Source organism: Triturus cristatus, chromosome 3_1 (assembly GCF_964204655.1).
Source record: "Triturus cristatus chromosome 3_1, aTriCri1.1, whole genome shotgun sequence".
NCBI classification, from domain to species: Eukaryota; Metazoa; Chordata; class Amphibia; order Caudata; family Salamandridae; genus Triturus; species Triturus cristatus.
Genome location: NC_140583.1, coordinates 8,309,967 through 8,334,464, shown reverse-complemented (window position 1 = coordinate 8,334,464; position 24,498 = coordinate 8,309,967). Strand labels below are relative to the sequence as shown.

The 24,498-nt window shown below is 52.4% G+C and overlaps 1 protein-coding gene across 5 annotated transcripts in view; it reads left to right on the top strand.

Moving 5' to 3' along the window:
* The window catches only part of AGBL2 (AGBL carboxypeptidase 2), a 1,238,365-nt gene that overhangs the window by 636,444 nt on the left and 577,423 nt on the right, over positions 1-24,498 (top strand). For all 5 annotated transcript variants that reach the window (XR_014979319.1, XR_014979321.1, XR_014979320.1 and 2 more), the window contains exon 13: positions 18,820-18,921. Coding sequence is in view for 2 of the 5 variants with exons in the window: in XM_085646520.1 (XP_085502646.1) it covers positions 18,820-18,921 (102 nt within the window). In the remaining 3 variants the exon portion in view is untranslated. The remainder of the gene's footprint in view (positions 1-18,819; positions 18,922-24,498) is intronic.

Below are 24,498 nucleotides of genomic sequence, written 5' to 3'. Positions count from 1 at the left end.
CTTGTGTGTTTTGCTGTTCACCCTATGTGGGAAGGGTATGCCCAGATGTGGGTCCCTTGCTTACTATGCCACTGGAACCAAGCTATCCTGGCTGATGACGGCTGATAGCCAGAAACCGGTCCTAGGATGCTTGATTCCGGTCCAAGGAAGACATGGCTTGGCAGTTCGGGCTGGACTGTTCCCATGAGGCACAGGGTCAAGACTGATTTGCATATGGCCATGTCTGAACTGGGGTGGTGTGATGAGCAAAATAACGATGGATTTAACCCAGATCTGTGACTGGGGGTGAATGTTTTGCCATTGTGCAACATTCCGTCCATCATCTTGTGTGTTTTGCTGTTCACCCTATGTGGGAAGGGTATGCCCAGACGTGGGTCCCTTGCTTACTATGCCACTGGAATCATGCTATCCTGGCTGATGACGGCTGATAGCCAGAAACCGGTCCTAGGATACTTGATTCCGGTCCAAGGAAGACATGGCTTGGCAGTTCGGGCTGGACGGTTCCCATGAGGCACAGGGTCAAGACTGATTTGCATATGGCCATGTCTGAACTGGGGTGGTGTGATGAGCAAAATAACGATGGATTTAACCCAGATCTGTGACTGGGGGTGAATGTTTTGCCATTGTGCAACATTCCGTCCATCATCTTGTGTGTTTTGCTGTTCACCCTATGTGGGAAGGGTATGCCCAGACGTGGGTCCCTTGCTTACTATGCCACTGGAATCAAGCTATCCTGGCTGATGACGGCTGATAGCCAGAAACCGGTCCAAGGAAGACATGGCTTGGCAGTTCGGGCTGGACTGTTCCTATGAGGCACAGGGTCAAGACTGATTTGCATATGGCCATGTCTGAACTGGGGTGGTGTGATGAGCAAAATAACGATGGATTTAACCCAGATCTGTGACTGGGGGTGAATGTTTTGCCATTGTGCAACATTCCGTCCATCATCTTGTGTGTTTTGCTGTTCACCCTATGTGGGAAGGGTATGCCCAGACGTGGGTCCCTTGCTTACTATGCCACTGGAATCAAGCTATCCTGGCTGATGACGGCTGATAGCCAGAAACCGGTCCTAGGATGCTTGATTCCGGTCCAAGTAAGACATGGCTTGGCAGTTCGGGCTGGACTGTTCCCATGAGGCACAGGGTCAAGACTGATTTGCATATGGCCATGTCTGAACTGGGGTGGTGTGATGAGCAAAATAACGATGGATTTAACCCAGATCTGTGACTGGGGGTGAATGTTTTGCCATTGTGCAACATTCCGTCCATCATCGTGTGTGTTTTGCTGTTCACCCTATGTGGGAAGGGTATGCCCAGACGTGGGTCCCTTGCTTACTATGCCACTGGAATCAAGCTATCCTGGCTGATGACGGCTGATAGCCAGAAACCGGTCCTAGGATGCTTGATTCCGGTCCAAGGAAGACATGGCTTGGCAGTTCGGGCTGGACTGTTCCCATGAGGCACAGGGTCAAGACTGATTTGCATATGCCCATGTCTGAACTGGGGTGGTGTGATGAGCAAAATAACGATGGATTTAACCCAGATCTGTGACTGGGGGTGAATGTTTTGCCATTGTGCAACATTCCGTCCATCATCGTGTGTGTTTTGCTGTTCACCCTATGTGGGAAGGGTATGCCCAGACGTGGGTCCCTTGCTTACTATGCCACTGGAATCAAGCTATCCTGGCTGATGACGGCTGATAGCCAGAAACCGGTCCTAGGATGCTTGATTCCGGTCCAAGGAAGACATGGCTTGGCAGTTCGGGCTGGACTGTTCCCATGAGGCACAGGGTCAAGACTGATTTGCATATGGCCATGTCTGAACTGGGGTGGTGTGATGAGCAAAATAACGATGGATTTAACCCAGATCTGTGACTGGGGGTGAATGTTTTGCCATTGTGCAACATTCCGTCCATCATCTTGTTTGTTTTGCTGTTCACCCTATGTGGGAAGGGTATGCCCAGATGTGGGTCCCTTGCTTACTATGCCACTGGAATCAAGCTATCCTGGCTGATGACGGCTGATAGCCAGAAACCAGTCCTAGGATGCTTGATTCCGGTCCAAGGAAGACATGGCTTGGCAGTTCGGGCTGGACTGTTCCCATGAGGCACAGGGTCAAGACTGATTTGCATATGGCCATGTCTGAACTGGGGTGGTGTGATGAGCAAAATAACGATGGATTTAACCCAGATCTGTGACTGGGGGTGAATGTTTTGCCATTGTGCAACATTCCGTCCATCATCGTGTGTGTTTTGCTGTTCACCCTATGTGGGAAGGGTATGCCCAGAAGTGGGTCCCTTGCTTACTATGCCACTGGAATCAAGCTATCCTGGCTGATGACGGCTGATAGCCAGAAACCGGTCCTAGGATGCTTGATTCCGGTCCAAGGAAGCCATGGCTTGGCAGTTCGGGCTGGACTGTTCCCATGAGGCACAGGGTCAAGACTGATTTGCATATGGCCATGTCTGAACTGGGGTAGTGTGATGAGCAAAATAACGATGGATTTAACCCAGATCTGTGACTGGGGGTGAATGTTTTGCCATTGTGCAACATTCCGTCCATCATCTTGTGTGTTTTGCTGTTCACCCTATGTGGGAAGGGTATGCCCAGACGTGGGTCCCTTGCTTACTATGCCACTGGAATCAAGCTATCCTGGCTGATGACGACTGATAGCCAGAAACCGGTCCTAGGATGCTTGATTCCGGTCCAAGGAAGACATGGCTTGGCAGTTCGGGCTGGACTGTTCCCATGAGGCACAGGGTCAAGACTGATTTGCATATGGCCATGTCTGAACTGGGGTGGTGTGATGAGCAAAATAACGATGGATTTAACCCAGATCTGTGACTGGGGGTGAATATTTTGCCATTGTGCAACATTCCGTCCATCATCTTGTGTGTTTTGCTGTTCACCCTATGTGGGAAGGGTATGCCCAGACGTGGGTCCCTTGCTTACTATGCCACTGGAATCAAGCTATCCTGGCTGATGACGTCTGATAGCCAGAAACCGGTCCTAGGATGCTTGATTCCGGTCCAAGGAAGACATGGCTTGGCAGTTCGGGCTGGACTGTTCCCATGAGGCACAGGGTCAAGACTGATTTGCATATGGCCATGTCTGAACTGGGGTGGTGTGATGAGCAAAATAACGATGGATTTAACCCAGATCTGTGACTGGGGGTGAATGTTTTGCCATTGTGCAACATTCCGTCCATCATCTTGTGTGTTTTGCTGTTCACCCTATGTGGGAAGGGTATGCCCACACGTGGGTCCCTTGCTTACTATGCCACTGGAATCAAGCTATCCTGGCTGATGACGGCTGATAGCCAGAAACCGGTCCTAGGATGCTTGATTCCGGTCCAAGGAAGACATGGCTTGGCAGTTCGGGCTGGACTGTTCCCATGAGGCACAGGGTCAAGACTGATTTGCATATGGCCATGTCTGAACTGGGGTGGTGTGATGAGCAAAATAACGATGGATTTAACCCAGATCTGTGACTGGGGGTGAATGTTTTGCCATTGTGCAACATTCCGCCCATCATCTTGTGTGTTTTGCTGTTCACCCTATGTGGGAAGGGTATGCCCAGACGTGGGTCCTTGCTTACTATGCCACTGGAATCAAGCTATCCTGGCTGATGACGGCTGATAGCCAGAAACCGGTCCTAGGATGCTTGATTCCGGTCCAAGGAAGACATGGCTTGGCAGTTCGGGATGGACTGTTACCATGAGGCACAGGGTCAAGACTGATTTGCATATGGCCATGTCTGAACTGGGCTGGTGTGATGAGCAAAATAACGATGGATTTAACCCAGATCTGTGACTGGGGGTGAATGTTTTGCCATTGTGCAACATTCCGTCCATCATCTTGTGTGTTTTGCTGTTCACCCTATGTGGGAAGGGTATGCCCAGACGTGGGTCCCTTGCTTACTATGCCACTGGAATCATGCTATCCTGGCTGATGACGGCTGATAGCCAGAAACCGGTCCTAGGATACTTGATTCCGGTCAAAGGAAGACATGGCTTGGCAGTTCGGGCTGGACTGTTCCCATGAGGCACAGGGTCAAGACTGATTTGCATATGGCCATGTCTGAACTGGGGTGGTGTGATGAGCAAAATAACGATGGATTTAACCCAGATCTGTGACTGGGGGTGAATGTTTTGCCATTGTGCAACATTCCGTCCATCATCTTGTGTGTTTTGCTGTTCACCCTATGTGGGAAGGGTATGCCCAGACGTGGGTCCCTTGCTTACTATGCCACTGGAATCAAGCTATCCTGGCTGATGACGGCTGATAGCCAGAAACCGGTCCTAGGATGCTTGATTCCGGTCCAAGGAAGACATGGCTTGGCAGTTCGGGCTGGACTGTTCCCATGAGGCACAGGGTCAAGACTGATTTGCATATGGCCATGTCTGAACTGGGGTGGTGTGATGAGCAAAATAACGATGGATTTAACCCAGATCTGTGACTGGGGGTGAATGTTTTGCCATTGTGCAACATTCCGTCCATCATCTTGTGTGTTTTGCTGTTCACCCTATGTGGGAAGGGTATGCCCACATGTGGGTCCCTTGCTTACTATGCCACTGGAATCATGCCGTCCATCATCTTGTGTGTTTAGGTGTTTGCCTTTCATCAGATGTGTGCCTCTCATCCGGTAAGTGCCGCTTGTCAGGTGTGTGCCTCTCGTCAGGTGTGTGCCCATCGTCAGTTGTGTGCTTCTTGTCAGATGTGTGCCTCTCATCAGGTGTGTACCTCTCAACAGGTATATGACTCTTCAGGTTTGTGCCTTTTGTCAGGTATGTGCCTCTCGTCAGGTGTGTGGCTCTCGTCAGGTGTGTGTCTGTCATCAGGTATGTGCCTCTTTTCAGGTGTGTGCCTTTCATCAGATGTGTGCCTCTCTTCAGGTGTATGACTCATCAGGTATGTGCCTCTTGTTGGGTGTTTGCATCTTGTCAGGTGTGTGGCTTTCATCAGTTGTGTGCCTCTCGTTAGATGCATGCCTTTCATCAGGTGTGTGCCTCTTGTCAAGCATATGACTCATCAGGTATGTGCATCTTGTCAGGTGCGTGCCTCTTGTCAGGTGTGTGTGCCTCTCAGCAGGTGTGTCCTTCTCGTCGGGTGTCTTGACTCATCAGGTGTGATCCTCTCATCTGGTGTATGACTCATCAGGTTTGTGCCTCTCGTCAGGTGTGTGTCTGTCATCAGTTTTATGATTCATCAGGTGTGTGCCTCACGTCAGGTGTATGACACATCAGATATGTGCCTCTCATCAGGTGTGTGCCTTTCGTCAGGTGTATGACTCATCAGGTATGTGCCTCTTGTCAGGTATGTACCTCTCGTCCTTTGTGTGCCTCTCATCAGGTATGTGCCTCTTGCGGGTGTGTTCTTCTCATCAGGTATATGACTCAACATGTGTGGGCCTCTCATCTGGTATGTACCTCTCGTCAGGTGTGTGCCTTTCTTCAGTTGTGTGCTTCTCATCAGATGTGTGCCTCTCGTCAGGTGTATGACTCATCAGGTGTGTGCCTCATCAGGTGTGTGCCCCTCATCAGGTGTGGCCTCTCATCAAATGTATGACTCATCAGGTATGTGCCTCTTGTCAGGTGTGTGTCTTTTGTCAGATGTGTGCCTCTCATCAGGTGTTTACCTCCTGTCAGGTGTGTGCCTTTCGTCAGGTATGTGCCTTTCATCAGATGTGAGCTTTTAATCAGAAGTGTCCCTCTCATCAGATGTGTGCCTCTCATCAGGTATGTGCCTCTTGTCAGGTTTGTGCCTCTTGTCAGGTGTGTGCCTCTCATCAGGAGTGTGTCTCTCATCAGGAGTGTACCTCTCATCTGGTGTGTGCCTCTCGTCAGGTGTACCACTCATCAGGTATGTGCCTCTTGTCGGGTGTGTGCCTCTCGTCAGGTGTATGACTCAACAGGTGTGTGCCTCTCGTCAGGTATGTGCCTCTCATCAGGTGTGTACCTTTCTTCAGTTGTGTGCTTCTCGTCAGATGTGTGCCTCTTGTCAGGTGTAGGACTCATCAGGTGTGTGCCTTGTCAGGTGTGCGCCTCTTGTCAGGCGTGGGCCTCTCGTCAGATGTATGACTCATCAGGTATGTGGCTCTGATCAGGTGTGTGCCTCTCATCAGGTGTGTGGATTTCATCAGATGTGTGCCTCTCATCAGGTATGTGCCTCTTCTCAGGTATGTGCCTCTCATCAGGTGTGTACCTTTCATCAAATGTGTGCCTCTTGTCAGGTATGTGCCTCTTGTCAGGTGTGTGCCTCTCATCAGGAGTGTGCCTCTCGTCAGGCGTGTGCCTCTCGTCAGGTGTATGACTCATCAGGTATGTGCCTTTCTCAGGTGTGTGCCTCTCATCAGGTGTGTAGCTTTCGTCAGTTGTGTGCTTCTCGTCAGAAACATGCCTTTCAACAGCTGTGTGCCTCTTGTCAGGTGTATGACTCATCAGGTATGTGCCTCTTGTCAAGTGTGTGCCACTTGTCAGGTGTGTGCCTCTCATCAGGTGTGTGCCTCTCATCAGGTGTATGACTCATCTGGTGTGTGCCTCTCATCAGGTTTGTGCCTCTCGTCAGGTGTGTGCCTTTTGTCAGTTGTGTGCTTCTCATCAGATGTGTGCCTCTTGTCAGCTGTGTGCCTCTCATCAGGTGTGTGCTTCTCATCAGATGTGTGCCTCTCATTAGGTGTGTGCCTCTCATCAGATGTGTGCCTCTCGTTATGTGTGTGCCTCTCGTCAGGTGTATGACTCATCAGGTGTATGCCTCTCGTCAGGTGTGTGCCTCTCATCAGGTGTATGACTCATCAGGTGTGTGGCTCTCATCGGGTATGTGCATCTTGTCAGGTCTGTGCCTCTCATCAGGTGTGTGCCTCTTGTCAGGTGTATGACTCATCAGGTATGTGCCTTTTGTTAGATGTGTGTCTCTCGTCAGGTGTGTGGCTCTCGTCAGTTGTGTGCCTCTCGTCAGATGCCTGCCTCTCCTCAGGTGTGTGCCTCTCGTCAGGTGTATGACTCTCGTCAGGTCTATGACTCATCAGGTGTGTGCCTCTTGTCAGGTGTGTGCCTCTTGTCAGGTATGTGCCTCTCATCAGGTGTGTGCCCTTTGTCAGGTGTGTGCCTCTCGTCAGGTGTATGACTCATCAGGTATTTCTTTCTTTCTTTATTTGGGGGGGAGTTTTATATAGCGCTATCTGGCCTCAGAGGTATCAGAGCGCTTACATGAGCACCAGTTACGTTATATAAGGACACACACATTCATTTTTGTTAGACACAGGGAGATTAAGTGATTTACCCAGAATCACAGAATTTGAGTTTTCCTGCTAAGACTCAAACCCAGTTCCCCAGCTCTGAAGTCGACCACCTTAGCCGTTTGGCCACATTCTCTCAGGTGTGTGCCTCTTGTCAGGTGTGTGCCTCTCGTCAGGTGTGTGGCTTTCATCAGTTGTGTGCCTCTCATCCGATGCATGCCACTCATCAGGTGTGGGCTTCTCGTCAGATGCATGCCACTCGTCAGGTGTGTGCCTTACATTAGGTGTACAACTCTCATCAGGTATGTGCCTCTCGTCAGATGTGTGCCTCTCATCAGGTGTGTGCCTCTCGTCAGGTGTATGACTCGACAGGTGTGTGCCTCTCGTCAGGTATGTGCCTCTCATCAGGTGTGTGCCTTTCATCAGTTGTGTGCTTCGCGTCAGATATGTGCCTCTTCTCAGGTGTATGAATCAGCAGGTGTGTGCCTCGTCAGGTGTGTGCCTCTCATCAGGTGTTTGCCTCTCGTTAAATGCATGCCTTTCATCAGGTGTGTGCCTCTTGTCAGGCGTATGACTCATCAGGTATGTGCATCTTGTCAGCTGTTTGCCTCTTGTCAGGTGTGTGCCTCTCAGCAGGTGTGTCCCTCTCGTCGGGTGTCTGACTCATCAGGAGTGATCCTCTCATCTGGTGTATGATTCATCAGGTTTGTGCCTCTCTTCTGGTGTGTGTCTGTCATCAGTTTTATGACTCATCAGGTGTGTGCCTCACATCAGGTGTATGACACATCAGATGTGTGCCTCTCATCAGGTGTGTGCCTCTCGTCAGGTGTATGACTCATCAGGTATGTGCCTCTTGTCAGGTATGTACCTCTCGTCCTTTGTGTGCCTCTCATCAGGTATGTGCCTCTCATCAGGTGTATGACTCATCAGGTGTGTGCCTTTTGTCAGGTGTGTGCCTCTCATCAGGTAAGTGCCTCTTGTCAGGTGTGTGCCTCTCGTCAGGTGTATGACTCATCAGGTGTGTTCCTCTCGTCAGCTGTGTGCCTCTCATCAGGTGAATGACTCATCAGGTGTGTGCCTCTTGTTGGATGTGTGCCTCTTCTCAAGTGTGTGCCTCTCTTCAGGTGTGTGCCTCTCATCAGCTGTATGACTCATCAGGTATGTGCCAGATGTGTCTTTTTTCAGATGTGTGCCTCTCATAAGGTATTTGCCTCTCGTCAGGTATGTGCCTCTCATCAGGTGTATGACTCATCAGGTGTGTGCCTTTTGTCAGGTGTGTGCCTCTTCTCAGGTGTGTGCCTCCCATCAGGTGTATGACTCATCAGGTATGTGCCTCTTGTCAGGTATGTGGCTCTCATCAGGTGTGTGCCTCGCATCAGGTGTGTGCTTCGCATCAGGTGTTTGCCTCTCGTCTAGTGTATGACTCAGCAGATGTGTGTCTCTCGTCAGGTGTGTGCCTCTCATCAGATGTATGACTCATGAGGTGTGTGCCTTTCGTCAGTTGTGTGTTTCTCGTCAGATGTGTGCCTCTCATCATGTGTGTACCTCTCATCAGGTATATGACTCATCAGGTTTGTGCCTTTTGTCAGGTATGTGCGTCTCGCCAGGTGTGTGCCTCTCACAAGGTGTGTGCCTCTCGTCAGATGTATGACTCAACAGGTGTGTGCCTCTCGTCAGATATGTGCCTCTCATCAGGTGTGTGCCTTTCATCAGTTGTGTGCTTCGCATCAGATATGTGTCTCTTCTCAGGTGTATGATTCAGCAGGTGTGTGCCTCATCAGGTGTGTGCCTCTCATCAGGTGTGGGCCTCTCGTCAGATGTATGACTCATCAGGTATGTGCCTCTCATCAGGTGTGCACCTCTCATCAGGTGTTTGCCTCTCATCAGGTGTATAACTCATCAGGTATGTGCCTCTTGTCAGGTGTGTGCCTCTCGTCAGGTGTGTGCCTTTCGTCAGATGCGTACCTCTCATCAGGTATGTGCCTCTTTTCAGATGTGTGCCTTTCATCAGATGTGTGCCTCTCATCAGGTATGTGCCTCTTGTCAGGTGTGTGACTCTCATCAGGAGTGTGCCTCTTGTCAGGTGTGTGCCTCTCGTCAGGTGTATGACTCATCAGGTATGTGCCTCTTGTTGGGTGTTTGCATCTTGTCAGTTGTGTGGCTTTCATCAGTTGTGTGCCTCTCATTAGATGCATGCCTTTCATCAGGTGTGTGCCTCTTGTCAGGCGTATGACTCATCAGGTATGTGCATCTTGTCAGGTGTGTGCCTCTTGTCAGGTGTGTGCCTCTCAGCAGCTGTGTCCCTCTCATCGGGTGTCTGACTCATCAGGTGTGTGCCTCTTATCTGGTGTGTCTGTCATCAGTTTTATGACTCATCAGGTGTGTGCCTCACGTCAGGTGTATGACACATCAGATGTGTGCCTCTCATCAGGTGTGTGCCTCTCGTCAGGTGTATGACTCATCAGGTATGTGCCTCTTGTCAGGTATGTACCTCTCGTCCTTTGTGTGCCTCTCATCAGGTATGTGCCTCTCATCAGGTATGTGCCTCTCATCAGGTGTATGACTCATCAGGTGTGTGCCTTTTGTCAGGTGTATGCCTCTCATCAGGTAAGTGCCTCTTGTCAGGTGTGTGCCTCTCGTCAGGTGTATGACTCATCAGGTGTGTTCCTCTCGTCAGCTGTGTGCCTCTCGTCAGGTGTATGACTCATCAGGTGTGTGCCTCTTGTCGGATGTGTGCCTCTTCTCAAGTGTGTGCCTCTCATCAGGTTTGTGCCTCTTGTCAGGTATGTGCCTCTAGTAAGGTGTATGATTCATCAGGTGTGTGCCTCTCATCAGGTGTGTGACTCTCAACAGGTGTATGGCACATCAGGTGTGTTCCTCTCGTCAGGTATGTGCCTCTCATCAGGTGTAAGACTTATCAGGTTTGTGCCTCTCGTAAGGTTTGTGCCTCTCATCAGGTGTGTGCCTATCTTCAGGTGTGTGCCTCTTGTCTGGTGTGTGGCTCTCGTCCGGTTTGTGACTCATCAGGTGTGTGCCTTTTGTCAGGTGTGTGCCTCTAGTAAGGTGTATGATTCATCAGGTGTGTGCCTCTCATCAGGTGTGTGCCTCTCGTCAGATGTGTACTTCTCATCAGATGTGTGCCTCTTGTCTGGTGTGTCCTTCTCATCAGGTGTGTGCCTCTCATCAGATGAGTGCCTCTTGTCAGATGCATGTCTCTCATCAGGTGTGCGCTTCTCGTCAGGTATGTGTCTTTTGTCATGTGTGTCCCTCTCGTAAGGTGTATAATTCATCAGGTATGTGCCTCTCGTCAGGTTTGTGCCTCTCGTTAGGTTTGTGCCTCTCGTTAGGTCTGTACCTCTCATCAGGTGTGTGCCTATTTTCAGGTGTGTGCCTCTCGTCTGGTGTGTGGCTCTCGTCCGGTTTATGACTCATCAGGTGTGTGCCTTTTGACAGGTGTGTGCCTCTAGTAAGGTGTATGATTCATCAGGTGTGTGCCTCTCATCAGGTGTGTGCCTCTCGTCAGGTGCATGACTCATCAGGTGGGTGCCTTTTGTCAAGTGTGTGCCTCTCATCATGTGTGTGCCTTTTGTCAGATGTGTGCCTCTTGTCATGTGTGTGCATTTCGTCAGATGTGTACTTCTCATCAGATGTGTGCCTCTTGTCTGGTGTGTCCTTCTCATCAGGTGTGTGCCTCTCATCAGGTATGTACCTCTCATCAGGTGTGTGCCTCTCATCAGGTGTGTGCCTCTCATCAGGTGGGTGCCTCTCATCAGGTGGGTGCCTCTCGTCAGGTGGGTGCCTCTCGTCAGGTGTATGACTCATCAGGTGGGTGCCTTTTGTCAAGTGTGTGCCTCTCATCAGGTGTGTGCCTTTTGTCAGATGTGTGGTTCTCATCAGATGTTTGCCTCTCATCAGGTGTGTGCCTCTCATCAGGTGTGTGCCTCTCGTCAGGCGTGTGCCTCTCGTCAGGTGTGTGCCTCTCGTCAGGTGTGTGCCTCTCGTCAGGTGTATGACTCATCAGGTGTGTGCCTTTTGTTAAGTGTGTGCCTCTCATCAGGTGTGTGTCTTTTGTCAGATGTGTGCCTCTTGTCAGGTGTGTGCCTTTAGTCAGATGTGTACTTCTTGTCAGATGTGTGCCTCTCATCTGGTGTATCCTTCTCGTCAGGTGTGTCCCTCTCGTCAGGTCCCTCTCGTCAGGTGTGTCCCTCTCGTCAGGTGTGTGGCTCTCGTCAGGTGTGTCCTTCTCATCATATGTGTGCCCCTCATCAGGTGTGTGAGCTCAGAGGAGCATTTGGTTGGGTTGTCCGTGCTCTGCTAGTCTGATTTTGATGGACCTCCATGAAGAGGCTTGAGCCAAAATAGAGTGTTGTCTTTGGCAGCACAACTGGTGGAGATTGTAAAGGTAGCAGTGACTAACCGCTGGAGAATTGTTGAGAGGTATATGGTCTGTGTCAACATGCTCTTTAAAGGTTTTAGATAATTTATGATCTGGGTGTAGTGTATTCTGGTATTTCCTGTATGCGCTGAGGTTTTGGTTGGGTTGTGTGTCCTCTGATTAGAGTTTGGTGTGTTGTTCATACTCTGACTTAGGTATGGTTTGTTATTTGTGCTGTTGAAGGTTTGGCTGGCTTCTATATGTTCAGAGGAGGGTGTGCTCAGTGGAGTTCTTGGCTGTGTAGTGTGTGCTGTATTTGATTGGGGTGTGTGTGATAGTGCAGGATATCATTGGTAGTGCAGTCTAGGAGGGTTGTGCTCATAGGGGGATTTAGTTGTGTTTTGTATGCTGTAAGGAGGGTTTCATTGTGTTGTGCAGTGTGCGCTGTAAATCCTGTGAGGAAGTTTTAATTAGGGGTGTAGTTTGTGCTGTGAGGAGGTTTTCACTGATCTGTCTGTGCTGTGGGAGGCGTGTACGGTTTGTCAGTGTGCTCAGATAGATTGATGTATGCTCTGATTCCTAGAGAGCATTTGTGGTAATTCTGCTTCTAGGTGCTTTTTAAATCCTGATGGTTGTACAGAAGGTGGTGGTGCAGTCTAGGGAGCAAAGTTCTAGTGGGAGATACCTGGTGGCCTAAGTGCATGACAGTAGTCGGGCAGTTGTCTGTCACCCCACCGCCCACCCCCACCTCAAGTGGCAGTGGTGGATGCCTTTGTATTACTATGTATGTACCTACTCCGGGACATGGGTGTCTGATAGCACCCTGAAGATGGAGAGAGAGGCGCGTCTTGCTTCTCCTTGCTTGGGGTGCTAGGCGCTGTACACAAGGGTTTGCTTTTCTTTTATGTCAATGGAACGGCTGAAGCTTTGTCAAGTACCTGTGCTGTGAATGTACTTGTTGTTGTACACTGTATTGGTTAATCAGTACAATGCTCCTAAAACTCCCAAGAAAGAATTATCACAACCCAAAAACCAAGGAGGTTGTAGTGTGATGTGAAAACACAGGGGAGATGGATGCAACGATGTGGAAGGACCAGGCACCTGAAGGGGAAAGATCCGCCCCTCCACATGCTTCTGTCATGGACTGTTTGTGACAGATGATCAAAGTCAGTAAAGAGCGGCGTGTGCAGCCCAGGGTCCAATGTTGTAAGGCAGCACCACAGCCATAGCAGATGCAGTGAGCCAGGCAACCATAGCAGACGCAGTGAGCCGGGCAGCCATAGCATACGCAGTGAGCCAGGCGTCCATAGCAGATGCAGTGAGCCAGGCAGCCATAGTAGACGCCGTGAGCCAGGCAGCCATAGCAGTCGCAGTGAACCAGGCAGCCATAGTAGGCAGCCATAGTAGACGCAGTGAGCCAGGCAGCCATAGCAGTCGCAGTGAGCCAGGCAGCCATAGTAAACGCAGTGAGCCAGGCAGCCATAGTAAATGCAGTGAGCCAGGCAGCCATAGCAGATGCAGTGAGCCAAGCAGCCATAGTAGACACCGTGAGCCAGGCAGCCATAGCAGACGCAGTGAGCCAGGCAACCATAGCAGACGCAGTGAGCCAGGCAGCCATAGCAGATGCAGTGAGCCAGGCAGCTATAGTAGACGCCGTGAGCCAGGCAGCCATAGCAGTCGCAGTGAACCAGGCAGGCATAGTAGGCAGCCATAGTAGACGCAGTGAGCCAGGCAGCCATAGCAGTCGCAGTGAGCCAGGCTTCCATAGTAAACGCAGTGAGCCAGGCAGCCATAGTAGACGCAGTGAGCCACGCAACCATAGCAGACGCAGTGAGCCAGGCAGCCATAGCAGGTGCAGTGAGCCAGGCAGCCATAGCAGACGCAGTGAGCCAGGCAGCCATAGTAGCCGCAGTGAGCCAGGCAGCCATAATAGATGCAGTGAGCCAGGCAGCCATAGCAGACGCAGTAAGCCAGGCAGCCATAGCAGACACAGTGAGCCACGCAACCATAGCAGACGCAGTGAGCCAGGCAGCCATAGCAGGTGCAGTGAGCCAGGCAGCCATAGCAGACGCAGTGAGCCAGGCAGCCATAGTAGCCGCAGTGAGCCAGGCAGCCATAATAGATGCAGTGAGCCAGGCAGCCATAGCAGACGCAGTAAGCCAGGCAGCTATAGCAGACACAGTGAGCCAGGCAGACACAGTGAGCCAGGGAGCCATAGTAGACGCAGTTTACCTGGCAGCCATAGTAGACGCAGTGAGCCAGGCAGCCATAGCCGACGCAGTGTGCCAGGCAGCCAAGGCAGACGCAGTGAGCTAGGCAGCCACAGCAGACGCAGTGAGCCACGCAGCCATAGTAGACGCATTGAGCCAGACAGCCATAGTAGACGCAGTGAGCCAGGCAGCCATAGTAGACGCCATGAGCCAGGCAGCCATAGCAGTCGCAGTGAACCAGGCAGGCATAGTAGGCAGCCATAGTAGACGCAGTGAGCCAGGCAGCCATAGCAGTCGCAGTGAGCCAGGCAGCCATAGTAAACGCAGTGAGCCAGGCAGCCATAGTAAATGCAGTGAGCCAGGCAGCCATAGTAGACGCAGTGAGCCACGCAACCATAGCAGACGCAGTGAGCCAGGCAGCCATAGCAGGTGCAGTTAGCCAGGCAGCCATAGCAGACGCAGTGAGCCAGGCAGCCATAGTAGCCGCAGTGAGCCAGGCAGCCATAATAGACGCAGTGAGCCAGGCAGCCATAGCAGACGCAGTGAGCCAGGCAGCCATAGCAGACACAGTGAGCCAGGGAGCCATAGTAGACGCAGTTTACCTGGCAGCCATAGCAGACGCAGTGAGCCAGGCAGCCATAGCTGACGCAGTGGGCCAGGCAGCCAAGGCAGACGCAGTGAGCCAGGCAGCCACAGCAGACGCAGTGAGCCACGCAGCCATAGTAGACGCATTGAGCCAGACAGCCATAGTAGACGCAGTGAGCCAGGCAACCATCGCAGACGCAGTGAGCCAGGCAAGTGAGCCAGGCAGCCATAGCAGACGCAGTGAGCCAGGCATCCATAGCAGACGCAGTGAGCCAGGCAGCCATAGTAGACACAGTGAGCCAGGCAGCCATAGTAGACACAGTGAGCCAGGCAGCCATAGTAGATGCCTTGAGCCAGGCAGCCATAGCAGACGCAGTGAGCCAGGCAGCCATAGCAGACGCAGTGAGTCAGGCAGCCATGGCAGACACAGTGAGCCAGGCAGCCATAGTAGATGCAGTTTACCTGGTAGCCATAGTAGACACAGTGAGCCAGGCAAGTGAGCCAGGCAGCCATAGCAGACGCAGTGAGCAAGGCAGCCATAGAAGACGCAGAGAGCCAGGCAGCCATAGTAGACACAGTGAGCCAGGCAGCCATAGGAGATGCAGTGAGCCAGGCAGCCATAGGAGACGCAGTGAGCCAGGCAGCCATAGCAGACGCAGTGAGCCAGGCAGCCATAGTAGATGCCTTGAGCCAGGCAGCCATAGCAGACGCAGTGAGCCAGGCAGCCATAGCAGACACAGTGAGCCAGGCAGCCATAGTAGATGCCTTGAGCCAGGCAGCCATAGCAGACACAGTGAGCCAGGCAGCCATAGCAGACGCAGTGAGTCAGGCAGCCATAGCAGACACAGTGAGCCTGGCAGCCATAGTAGATGCAGTTTACCTGGTAGCCATAGTAGACACAGTGAGCCAGGCAAGTGAGCCAGGCAGCCATAGCCGACGCAGTGAGCAAGGCAGCCATAGCAGACGCAGTGAGCCAGGCAGCCATATTAGACACAGTGAGCCAGGCAGCCATAGTAGCCGCAGTGAGCCAGGCAGCCATAGCAGACGTAGTGAGCCAGGCAGCCATAGGAGACGCAGTGAGCCAGGCAGCCATAGGAGACGCAGTGAGCCAGGGAGCCATAGCAGACGCAGTGAGCCAGGCAGCCATAGTAGATGCCTTGAGCCAGGCAGCCATAGCAGACGCAGTGAGCCAGGCAGCCATAGCAGACGCAGTGAGCCAGGCAGCCACAGCAGACGCAGTGAGCCACGCAGCCATAGTAGACGCATTGAGCCAGACAGCCATAGTATACGCAGTGAGCCAGGCAACCATAGCAGACGCAGTAAGCCAGGCAAGTGAGCCAGGCAGCCATAGCAGACGCAGTGAGCCAGGCAGCCATAGCAGACGCAGTGAGCCAGGCAGCCATAGTAGACGAAGTGAGCCAGGCAGCCATAGTAGACACAGTGAGCCAGGCAGCCATAGTAATCGCAGTGAGCCAGGCAGCCATTGCAGACGCAGTGAGCCAGGCAACCATAGCAGACGCAGTGAGCCAGGCAGCCATAGCAGACACAGTGAGCCAGGCAGCCATAGTAGATGCCTTGAGCCAGGCAGCCACAGCGGATGCAGTGAGCCAGGCAGCCATAGCAGACGCAGTGAGCCAGACAGCCATAGCAGACGCAGTGTGCCAGGCAACCATAGCAGACGAAGTGAGCCAGGCAACCATAGCAGACGCAGTGAGCCAGGCAGCCATAGCAGACACAATGAGCCAGGCAACCAGATCTTGGGGGTGTCGGGCATTTGCTTCGGCCTCCTGAGGATGCTACGGAGGTTTCTTCCCCTTTTATCGGAGGAGCACAGGAGGCTGGTTGTGCAGGCTCTGATAGGTTCCAGGTTAGATTATTCCAACGTTCTGTACCTGGGCCTGCCAGACTACCTGCTACAGAGGCTCCAAATTGTGCAGAATGCGGCGGCGAGAGCGATTTTTGGCTTGAACAGACGTGTCAGTGCTGCGGGCTTGCTCCAGACCCTGCACTGGCTTCCAATCCGCAAGTGGATTGCCTTTAAGGCTCTGACCCTGACCTTTAAGGCTCTCCATGCGACGGGAGCTAAGTATCTCCAAAAGAGAATTGCCTTCTATCGACCGGCGCGTTCTCTGAGATCAGAACATCTGTTTTTGGCTTCCGTCCCGCGAGTAGTGAGAGCGCGATTGGGAGGTCGTTCCTTTGGTCTACTGGCGCCACAGCTGTGGAACTCTCTGCCTCTCAAATTGCGGGGAGCTACTAGCTTACTTGCTTTTAGAAAGGATCTTAAATCCTGGCTGTTTATTCAGTAGGTCCTGCTCTGTGGGCTGCTTCTCTTTTTGATTGTGTTACTCTTCTTCTTTTTTATTTGCTTTGTAACCATTTTGTAGTTTACCTTTAATAAAAGCGCCGGGACACTCTTTTTGAGTAGCCGTGCGCTCTATAAATACCACTATAACATAACATAACATAACCATAGCAGACGCAGTGAGCCAGGCAGCCATAGCAGATGCAGTGAGCCAGGCATTCATAGCTGACGCAGTGTGCCAGGCAGCCTTAGTAGATGCAGTGAGCCAGGCAGCCATAGTTGACACAGTGAGCCAGGCAGCCATAGTAGTCGCAGTGAGCCAGGCAGCCATAGCAGACTCGGTGAGCCAGGCAGCCATAGCAGACGCAGTGAGCCAGGCAGCCATAGTAGATGCCTTGAGCCAGGCAGCCATAGCAGACGCAGTGAGCCAGGCAGCCATAGCAGACGCAGTGAGCCAGGCAGCCATAGCAGACACAGTGAGCCAGGCAGCCATAGCAGACACAGTGAGCCAGGCAGCCATAGCAGACACAGTGAGCCAGGGAGTCATAGTAGACGCAGTTCACCTGGAAGCCATAGTAGATGCAGTGATCCAGGCACTCATAGCCGACGCAGTGAGCCAGGCAGCCATAGCAGACGCTGTGGGCCAGGCAGCCACAGCGGATGCAGTGAGCCAGGCAGCCATAGTAGACGCAGTGAGCCAGACAGCCATAGTAGACGCAGTGTGCCAGGCAACCATAGCAGACGCAGTGAGCCAGGTAGCCATAGCAGACGCAGTGAGCCTGGCAACCATAGCAGACGCAGTGAGCCAGGCAGCCATAGTAGACACAGTGAGCCAGGCAGCCATTGTAAACGCAGTGAGCCAGGCAGCCATTGCAGACGCAGTGAGCCAGGCAGCCATTGCAGACGCAGTGAGCCAGGCAGCCATAGAAAACGCAGTGAGCCATGCAGCCATAGCAGACACAGTGAGCCAGGCAGCCATAGTAGACGCAGTGTGCCAGGCAACCATAGCAGACGCAGTGAGCCAGGTAGCCATAGCAGACGCAGTGAGCCTGGCAACCATAGCAGACGCAGTGAGCCAGGCAGCCATAGCAGACGCAGTGAGCCTGGCAACCATAGCAGACGCAGTGAGCCAGGCAGCCATAGTAGACACAGTGAGCCAGGCAGCCATTGTAAACGCAGTGAGCCAGGCAGCCATTGCAGACGCAGTGAGCCAGGCAGCCATTGCAGACGCAGTGAGCCAGGCAGCCATAGCAAACGCAGTGAGCCATGCAGCCATAGCAGACACAGTGAGCCAGGCAGCCATAGTAGATGCCTTGAGCCAGGCAGCCATAGCAGACGCAGTGAGCCAGGCAGCCATAGCAGACACAGTGAGTCAGGCAGCCATAGCAGACACAGTGAGCCAGGCAGCCATAGTAGATGCAGTTTACCTGGTAGCCATAGTAGACGCAGTGAGCCAGGCAAGTGAGCCAGGCAGCCATGGCAGACGCAGTGAGCAAGGCAGCCATAGCAGACGCAGTGAGCCAGGCAGCCATAGTAGACACAGTGAGCCAGGCAGCCATAGTAGCCGCAGTGAGCCAGGCAGCCATAGCAGACTCAGTGAGCCAGGCACCCATAGCAGACACAGTGAGCCAGGCAGCCATAGCAGACGCAGTGAGGCAGGCAGCCATAGCAGACGCAGTGAGCCAGGCAGTCATAGCAGACGCAGTGAGCCAGGTAGCCATAGCAGACGCAGTGAGTCAGGCAGCCATAGCAAACACAGTGAGCCAGGCAGCCATGGTAGACGCAGTTTACCTGGCAGCCATAGTAGACGCAGTGAGCCAGGCAGCCATAGCAAACGCAGTGAGCCAGGCAGCCATAGCCGACACAGTGAGCCAGGCAGAGTCCCTAGACGTTCCGTTGCCGAGGGGTGAGGGGCACTACAGCCAATTCCAACATCTGGGACCCCGAACAGTGTCTGGTGGTGCATTTGGGCAGCAACGAAGAATGTTAACAATGTGTTGGAGTCTGTCACTGCTGAAGAGGTATGCTGTGTTTTGAAGTAATCTTGGACATGTGAAGTGTGTGATGTTAACAGTAAAACAAACGCTCTACGTTTTGTACCCTTGATTAGTTTAAACAGAAAAAGAAACGCCTGCGGTCAAGAAAAGAAAGAAATAATTTGCATCGTAAATGGAAGTCCAGTCGAAAAGCAAATCCGCAGGAGAATGTTATGGTGAGATCTACAGATGTCACTACATGAAATGTATGCCAAAGGTGTGCTTGACGTGATGTGATGGCATGTGATGGCCGCAGTTATATTTGATGGCACATGATGAGGCCTGGCTGGGCTTGACATGTGATGTGGTGGCACATGATGGCATGTGATTGCCCATGATGGTACATGAATAGCCCATGATGATCTAAAGGCTCATTGTTTCTTCACACTGCTCTGTTTGTATCACAGAGACCACTCGGTGTGCTTGACATGTGATGTGGTGGCACATGATGGCACGTGATGGCCCATGATGGTACATGAATAGCACATGATGATCTAAAGGCTCATTGTTTCTTCACACTGCTCTGTTTGAGACCACTCGGTGTGCTTGACATGTGATGTGGTGGCACATGATGGCACGTGATGGCCCATGATGGTACATGAATAGCACATGATGATCTAAAGGCTCATTGTTTCTTCACACTTTTCTTTTTGTATTACAGAGACCCATCGGTGTGCTTGACATGTGATGTGATGGCCCATGATGGTACATGAATTGCACATGATGATCTAAAGGCTCATTGTTTCTTCACACTGCTCTGTTTGTATCACAGAGACCCCTTGGTGTGCTTGACATGTGATGTGGTGGCACGTGATGGCATGTGATGGCATGTGATGGCCGCAGTTATATTTGATGGCACATGATGAGGCCTGGCTGGGCTTGACATGCGATGTGGTGGCACGTGATGGCCCGTGATGGTACACGAATAGGCTTGTTGTTTCTTCACACTGGTCTGTTTGTGGGATCTGCTTTCTGAGAAGTATCACACAGACCCCTCGGTGTGCTGGACATGTGATGCGATGGCCTATGATGGCACATGGGGGTTAAGGATTTAAATCTAGTTTATTGATTTTATATAGAAAAGCGATACACATTAACCCACCTATATCCATTGGTCGGTGGTGTTTCAGTGGTGGATAGTAGGCATACATCGCCCAACAGTAGAAGGGAGTAGAAAGTGTGAGAGAGAGAATCAAGATAGGGAGGAGGAGGTGTGAGGGTATGCGCCTGGTGTCTAATGCTTCCAACAAGAGTACAGGTCCTCTAGCACTCTGCAGATTGCACCGTGGATGTCAAACGCAATATTCATAAATCCTGGGGGAAAGACAGCTCACAGACTCCTCAGACAGGTACTGTTGGCAGGTTTGCCACATCTTGTCGAAGGGGGGAAGTTGTTGTGTGACAACTGTGGTCAGCTTTTCCATCGCCAGTATATCCCATATGTCTGTACCCCATCTGGCGAGGAGCATCTGTTGTGCTTCCCCCCGGCTAGGGTGATTGCTCTGCCTCTATGAGACCGCAGCGGGTAGGTGAGGGGATTGGGGAGACCCAGGAGTATATAGCTCGGGAATCTTGGTGTATCTGTCACAAATATAACATTTGCCGCATCCAGGACACCCCCAGAATAATTCCAGTTTAGGGCAAGCCATAGAAGATTTGTGAGTGTGCCCTGATGTCCGCAGTGACGCCAGCATTGCCCGCCTCGCGCGGGGTCTCAAGTAGCGATCCTGGCTGGGGTGAGGTACCAATAGGGGGCAATCTTTAGGAGCATTTCTTTATTAGTGGTGTTAAGGGCAGAGGGTGACGCAATTTCAGCAGTTCCTGGCAATGACCTGCCAGCTCCTCTTCCCGGGTGCCCTGGTTCTGTTCCAGTGATGTCATTCTTTGGTCCATGGCTTCGACGTCCTGGCAAATCCCCTTGATGTTGGAGGTAACATCCCGCTTGAGTCCCGCAAAGTCGTCACGCAAGGACTCAATAAGCTGCTTCAAGAACGCCTTGGTGATAGGGGATTTATCCCTGATTGCATACCCGTCTCGAGCTGCATCCGTAGATGTTTCTGTGCCCACGGCATCAGGTGCTACATGTGTATTCTTTGTGGTGGCTTTAGTGAACATGTCTTTCACTGAGGGGTCTTTCTTCGTGGGAGGACATGTTTGCACCCAAGGGGGTCGTGTAGATGCCAAGGTCAATTCAGCACTCCTAGCTCTGTCAATAGGGTTCTCTAGGCCACATCAAGCCCTGGTCTCTACCTCGGGTGCTGTCAATCCAGGGCACCCAGTCTCCATGCCCTATTCCGCCTCCCAAGGCAAACCCTGGGGTACGGGCAGAACTCGCAATCTAAGGGGCCTTACCACTGGCCCATCACTGTAGGGGGGCACAAGGGGTCTGCGTCAGGGAGGGTTCATTCACCTATCTCTCAGAGGTGCCGTTGTCATTGTAAGGCTGCCATACGGGGGTGGGGGGAATCTGCCTTACCGAGATGGGCAGGACCACCCCCAGCGGGCCACAGAAGGCCATAATAACTAGCCCCCGTCTTGTGCCACCTCCCTGTATCTGTCGAAAATCAGCAGGGAACCGCTAGCCATAGACACTCCAATTCTTACTGCCCACAACTGTCCTCCAGAGCCCCTCGCGTCCTGCTGCCTGGTTACCCGTGTAGAGGCACCCGTCTGTGTTCTCAGTTCATGCAGGCAGGTTCATTGTCCTTCAGGTGCCCCACAAGGGATCCACAACGACCAGGCCGGGAGTCTGCTCCAGGTGGTCCCCGTGCAGTTCCGCATTCCTGGGGGACCACATCTCAGACAGCAATGGAGTGGGGGAGCACTTCCCATAGGCTGCAGGAGTCTACCTATGTTGACCCTCGTCCTGCGTCCTCCCCCACTGGTGAAAGTCAGCAAGGCACCATGCAGGCCAGGTCGAGCACGCCGTATCAAAGCACCCCAGCGGCCTCAATTACATCCTGCACTTCAACAGTAAAGTCCTTGTGGGGCTGCTTGGATGGGACCGCCAGCTCCGCACTTCCACTGCTAAAGTTAGGCCTAGCGGGCGTCTATACCGCACCAAACAACGTGAGTTTGGGGACTACTTCAGGTACAATGGGGGAGGCCCACCACCAATCCAGGCCGCAGTCCCAAACTCAGTGACTCACCCATAGAATGCCCATGTGGGAGAGTGGGCCGCCAAGTGAAGTCTATGGGGCAGGCCGGCCAGAGACAACGCCCACTCTCCTAGTTGCTCCCATCAGCCTCCTGGGACCAGCTTACCCACGTTTCCGGGCCGCGCGGCCACGAACTCCGTCCGCCCACACTCTGTTTGCTCCGAGAACACCTCTGCCAGGGCGCGCTTATGTCCCGCAGGCAGACGGAGGTTGATTGTGTCATAGAGGGACCTCCTCTGCAGCTATTGCGCCGGAGGGCCTAAATGTCTGGCGGAGCTCCGAGAGATGTGTCCTACTCAGCCGCCATCTTGGACATGCCCCCCACACAAGGGGGTTTAAAGGCTCATTCGGTCTTCTCATTTCCTGTCTGTGGCAACTGATCCATAGAGTTGCATAAAATGTATCAGTGAGTTCCCTGGGTATCCATGGCACAAGAGGGCTTTTCTGATGGCACATGAGGGCATGTGAAGGCACATGAGGGCTTGTGATGGCACATGAAGGCATGCGATGACACATGAGGGCAGGTGATGGCACATAAGGGCTTGTGATGGCACATATTGGCACATTACGGCATGTGATGGCACATGATAGCATATAAGGTCATGTGATGGTACATGAGGCAAGTGATGTCACATGATGGCAAGTGGTGGCACAATGTGGTTCATGCAGGCATTTGATAGCACTTGAGGTCATGTGATGGCACATGAGGGCAGGTGATGGCACATGATGACACATGAGGGCAAGTGATGGCACATGAAGGCATGTGATAACACATTATGGCACCTCAGGCTATATGATGGTACAAGAGGGCCAGTGATGGCGCATACTGCCACATGAGGGCATGTGATGGCACATAACAACACATTAGGGCATGTGATGGCACATGCTGGCACATTGATGAATTTTCTGAATAGTCATAGATTCCTTGAGCAAGCGCCGTGGGCCCCAGGGGTCATCAGATCCTAGGTTAAGAACTGCAGTTCTAAACTGTATACATACCTGTTAAATACTAACTCACTGTTTGTGTGTATGTTTATGGTGTGTTAGCATTGACTACTGAGGGTTCTCAGACTGATGGCAGGAAATAGTCTAAACTGGTTCTCCTCATTTCTCCACAATAGAACCCAGGATTCAGGTGAACCTCACTGCTCAATTTGGGGGTACCACAGGGGTTCTCGCTTTCACCCACTCTCTTCAACTTGTTCATGGAGTCTTGGGTGGTACTAGTGAGCCCGAAGCAAGATGGCCGCACATTAGGGCAGCTCTGCCGGCCAGACGAAATAAATCTGAATAAAATCCATCCATCCGGTTTTCAAACACACAAACAGAAGAAGCAACACCGCACACATCAGGACCTTAAGATTCTGAGAGGCTTCACAAATAAGAGACGAGGTTAGGCCCACGGCAAGGACACCCGCCCAGAAATAAAGCGAGACCTCACCCGGGAGCAGACCTAGCTGAGAAGCCTCAGCAATGTGCAGAGAGGCGTTATAAGATAGCGGGGGCCCGTGGATCTCAGCGGTAAGGAAGATAACTGCCTCTGCTCCTGAAGTCCAGACCTTCGTGGTGGGGGCGGGGGTGGGACAACGATGGCGGGTGACGAAGCTGCTGAGATCAGGAAGCGGAGGCTAGGGCGGAATACCAGATTACTTCCCGCTGCAAAAGAATTAGCCAGTAAGTCAGGGCTCAGACTACACAAATGCTGGCAGATCACGTGGAGGGTAACTGCAACAGCCGTCCAACACTGGTAACAGGCAATAGAAACACAAAGCGGGGCTTCCACCGGTGCGAAGCGAGACCAGGTAGACCATGGCTGCAGCCTGACTGTGATTGAGGAAAGCGAGACATAGGAGATAGAAGCACGGTGGAGGCAAGAGAGCTAATAACGAACCTGTCTATGCAGCTCCAGAAGCCCGCAGAAAACAGATCAGAGAGAATCCACAAATAAGAGGTGGGTTCAGGCCCGGGGAGCATGCAACAAAAAACGAAGCAGGTTGGACCAGGCCGAACGGCGAGGAGCTCCATCTAGATATCAAGAGAGTACACACCAGGGATCAGGCTCTGCTAAGAAGCCCCAGTACCTTGTGGCCCGTAAGGCAATCGGGACCTGTGGCAGTGTGGCCCTCCGCAGAAAGGAAGAAAACTGCTGCAGCTTCTGCAATCTAGACCGCTGTGTGGGAAAAAGATTGGTGGTGAAGCTACAGAAGACTGAGAAGCGGAGGCCGAGGCGGAACACCGGATCACCCCCAAAAACTAGATGGTGAGTTGCACTGGACCTAAACAAAAGAAGGCAGATTGAATGGGGCCAGCTGCAATAGGTGTCCAAGGAAAGGAACAGGACAGAGCTGTACAAAGCGAGGCTGCCACTGGCGCATAGCGCAGCCTGGCAGTCCGAGGCTGCAGCTCTGCTGCGATTGAGAATGAAGGGGCAAAGGAGACAGGTGCTTAGCAGAAGTGGGAGTGCTAGCAACTGGAGTGCTCCTACAGACCAAGCGGCCCACAGAAACAGGTGAGACACACTGCACAGAGCATAGGAACCAGGCCAGATGGTAAGCAGTCCGCAAAGGACCCAATAAAGGCTAGTGAACCACAGCA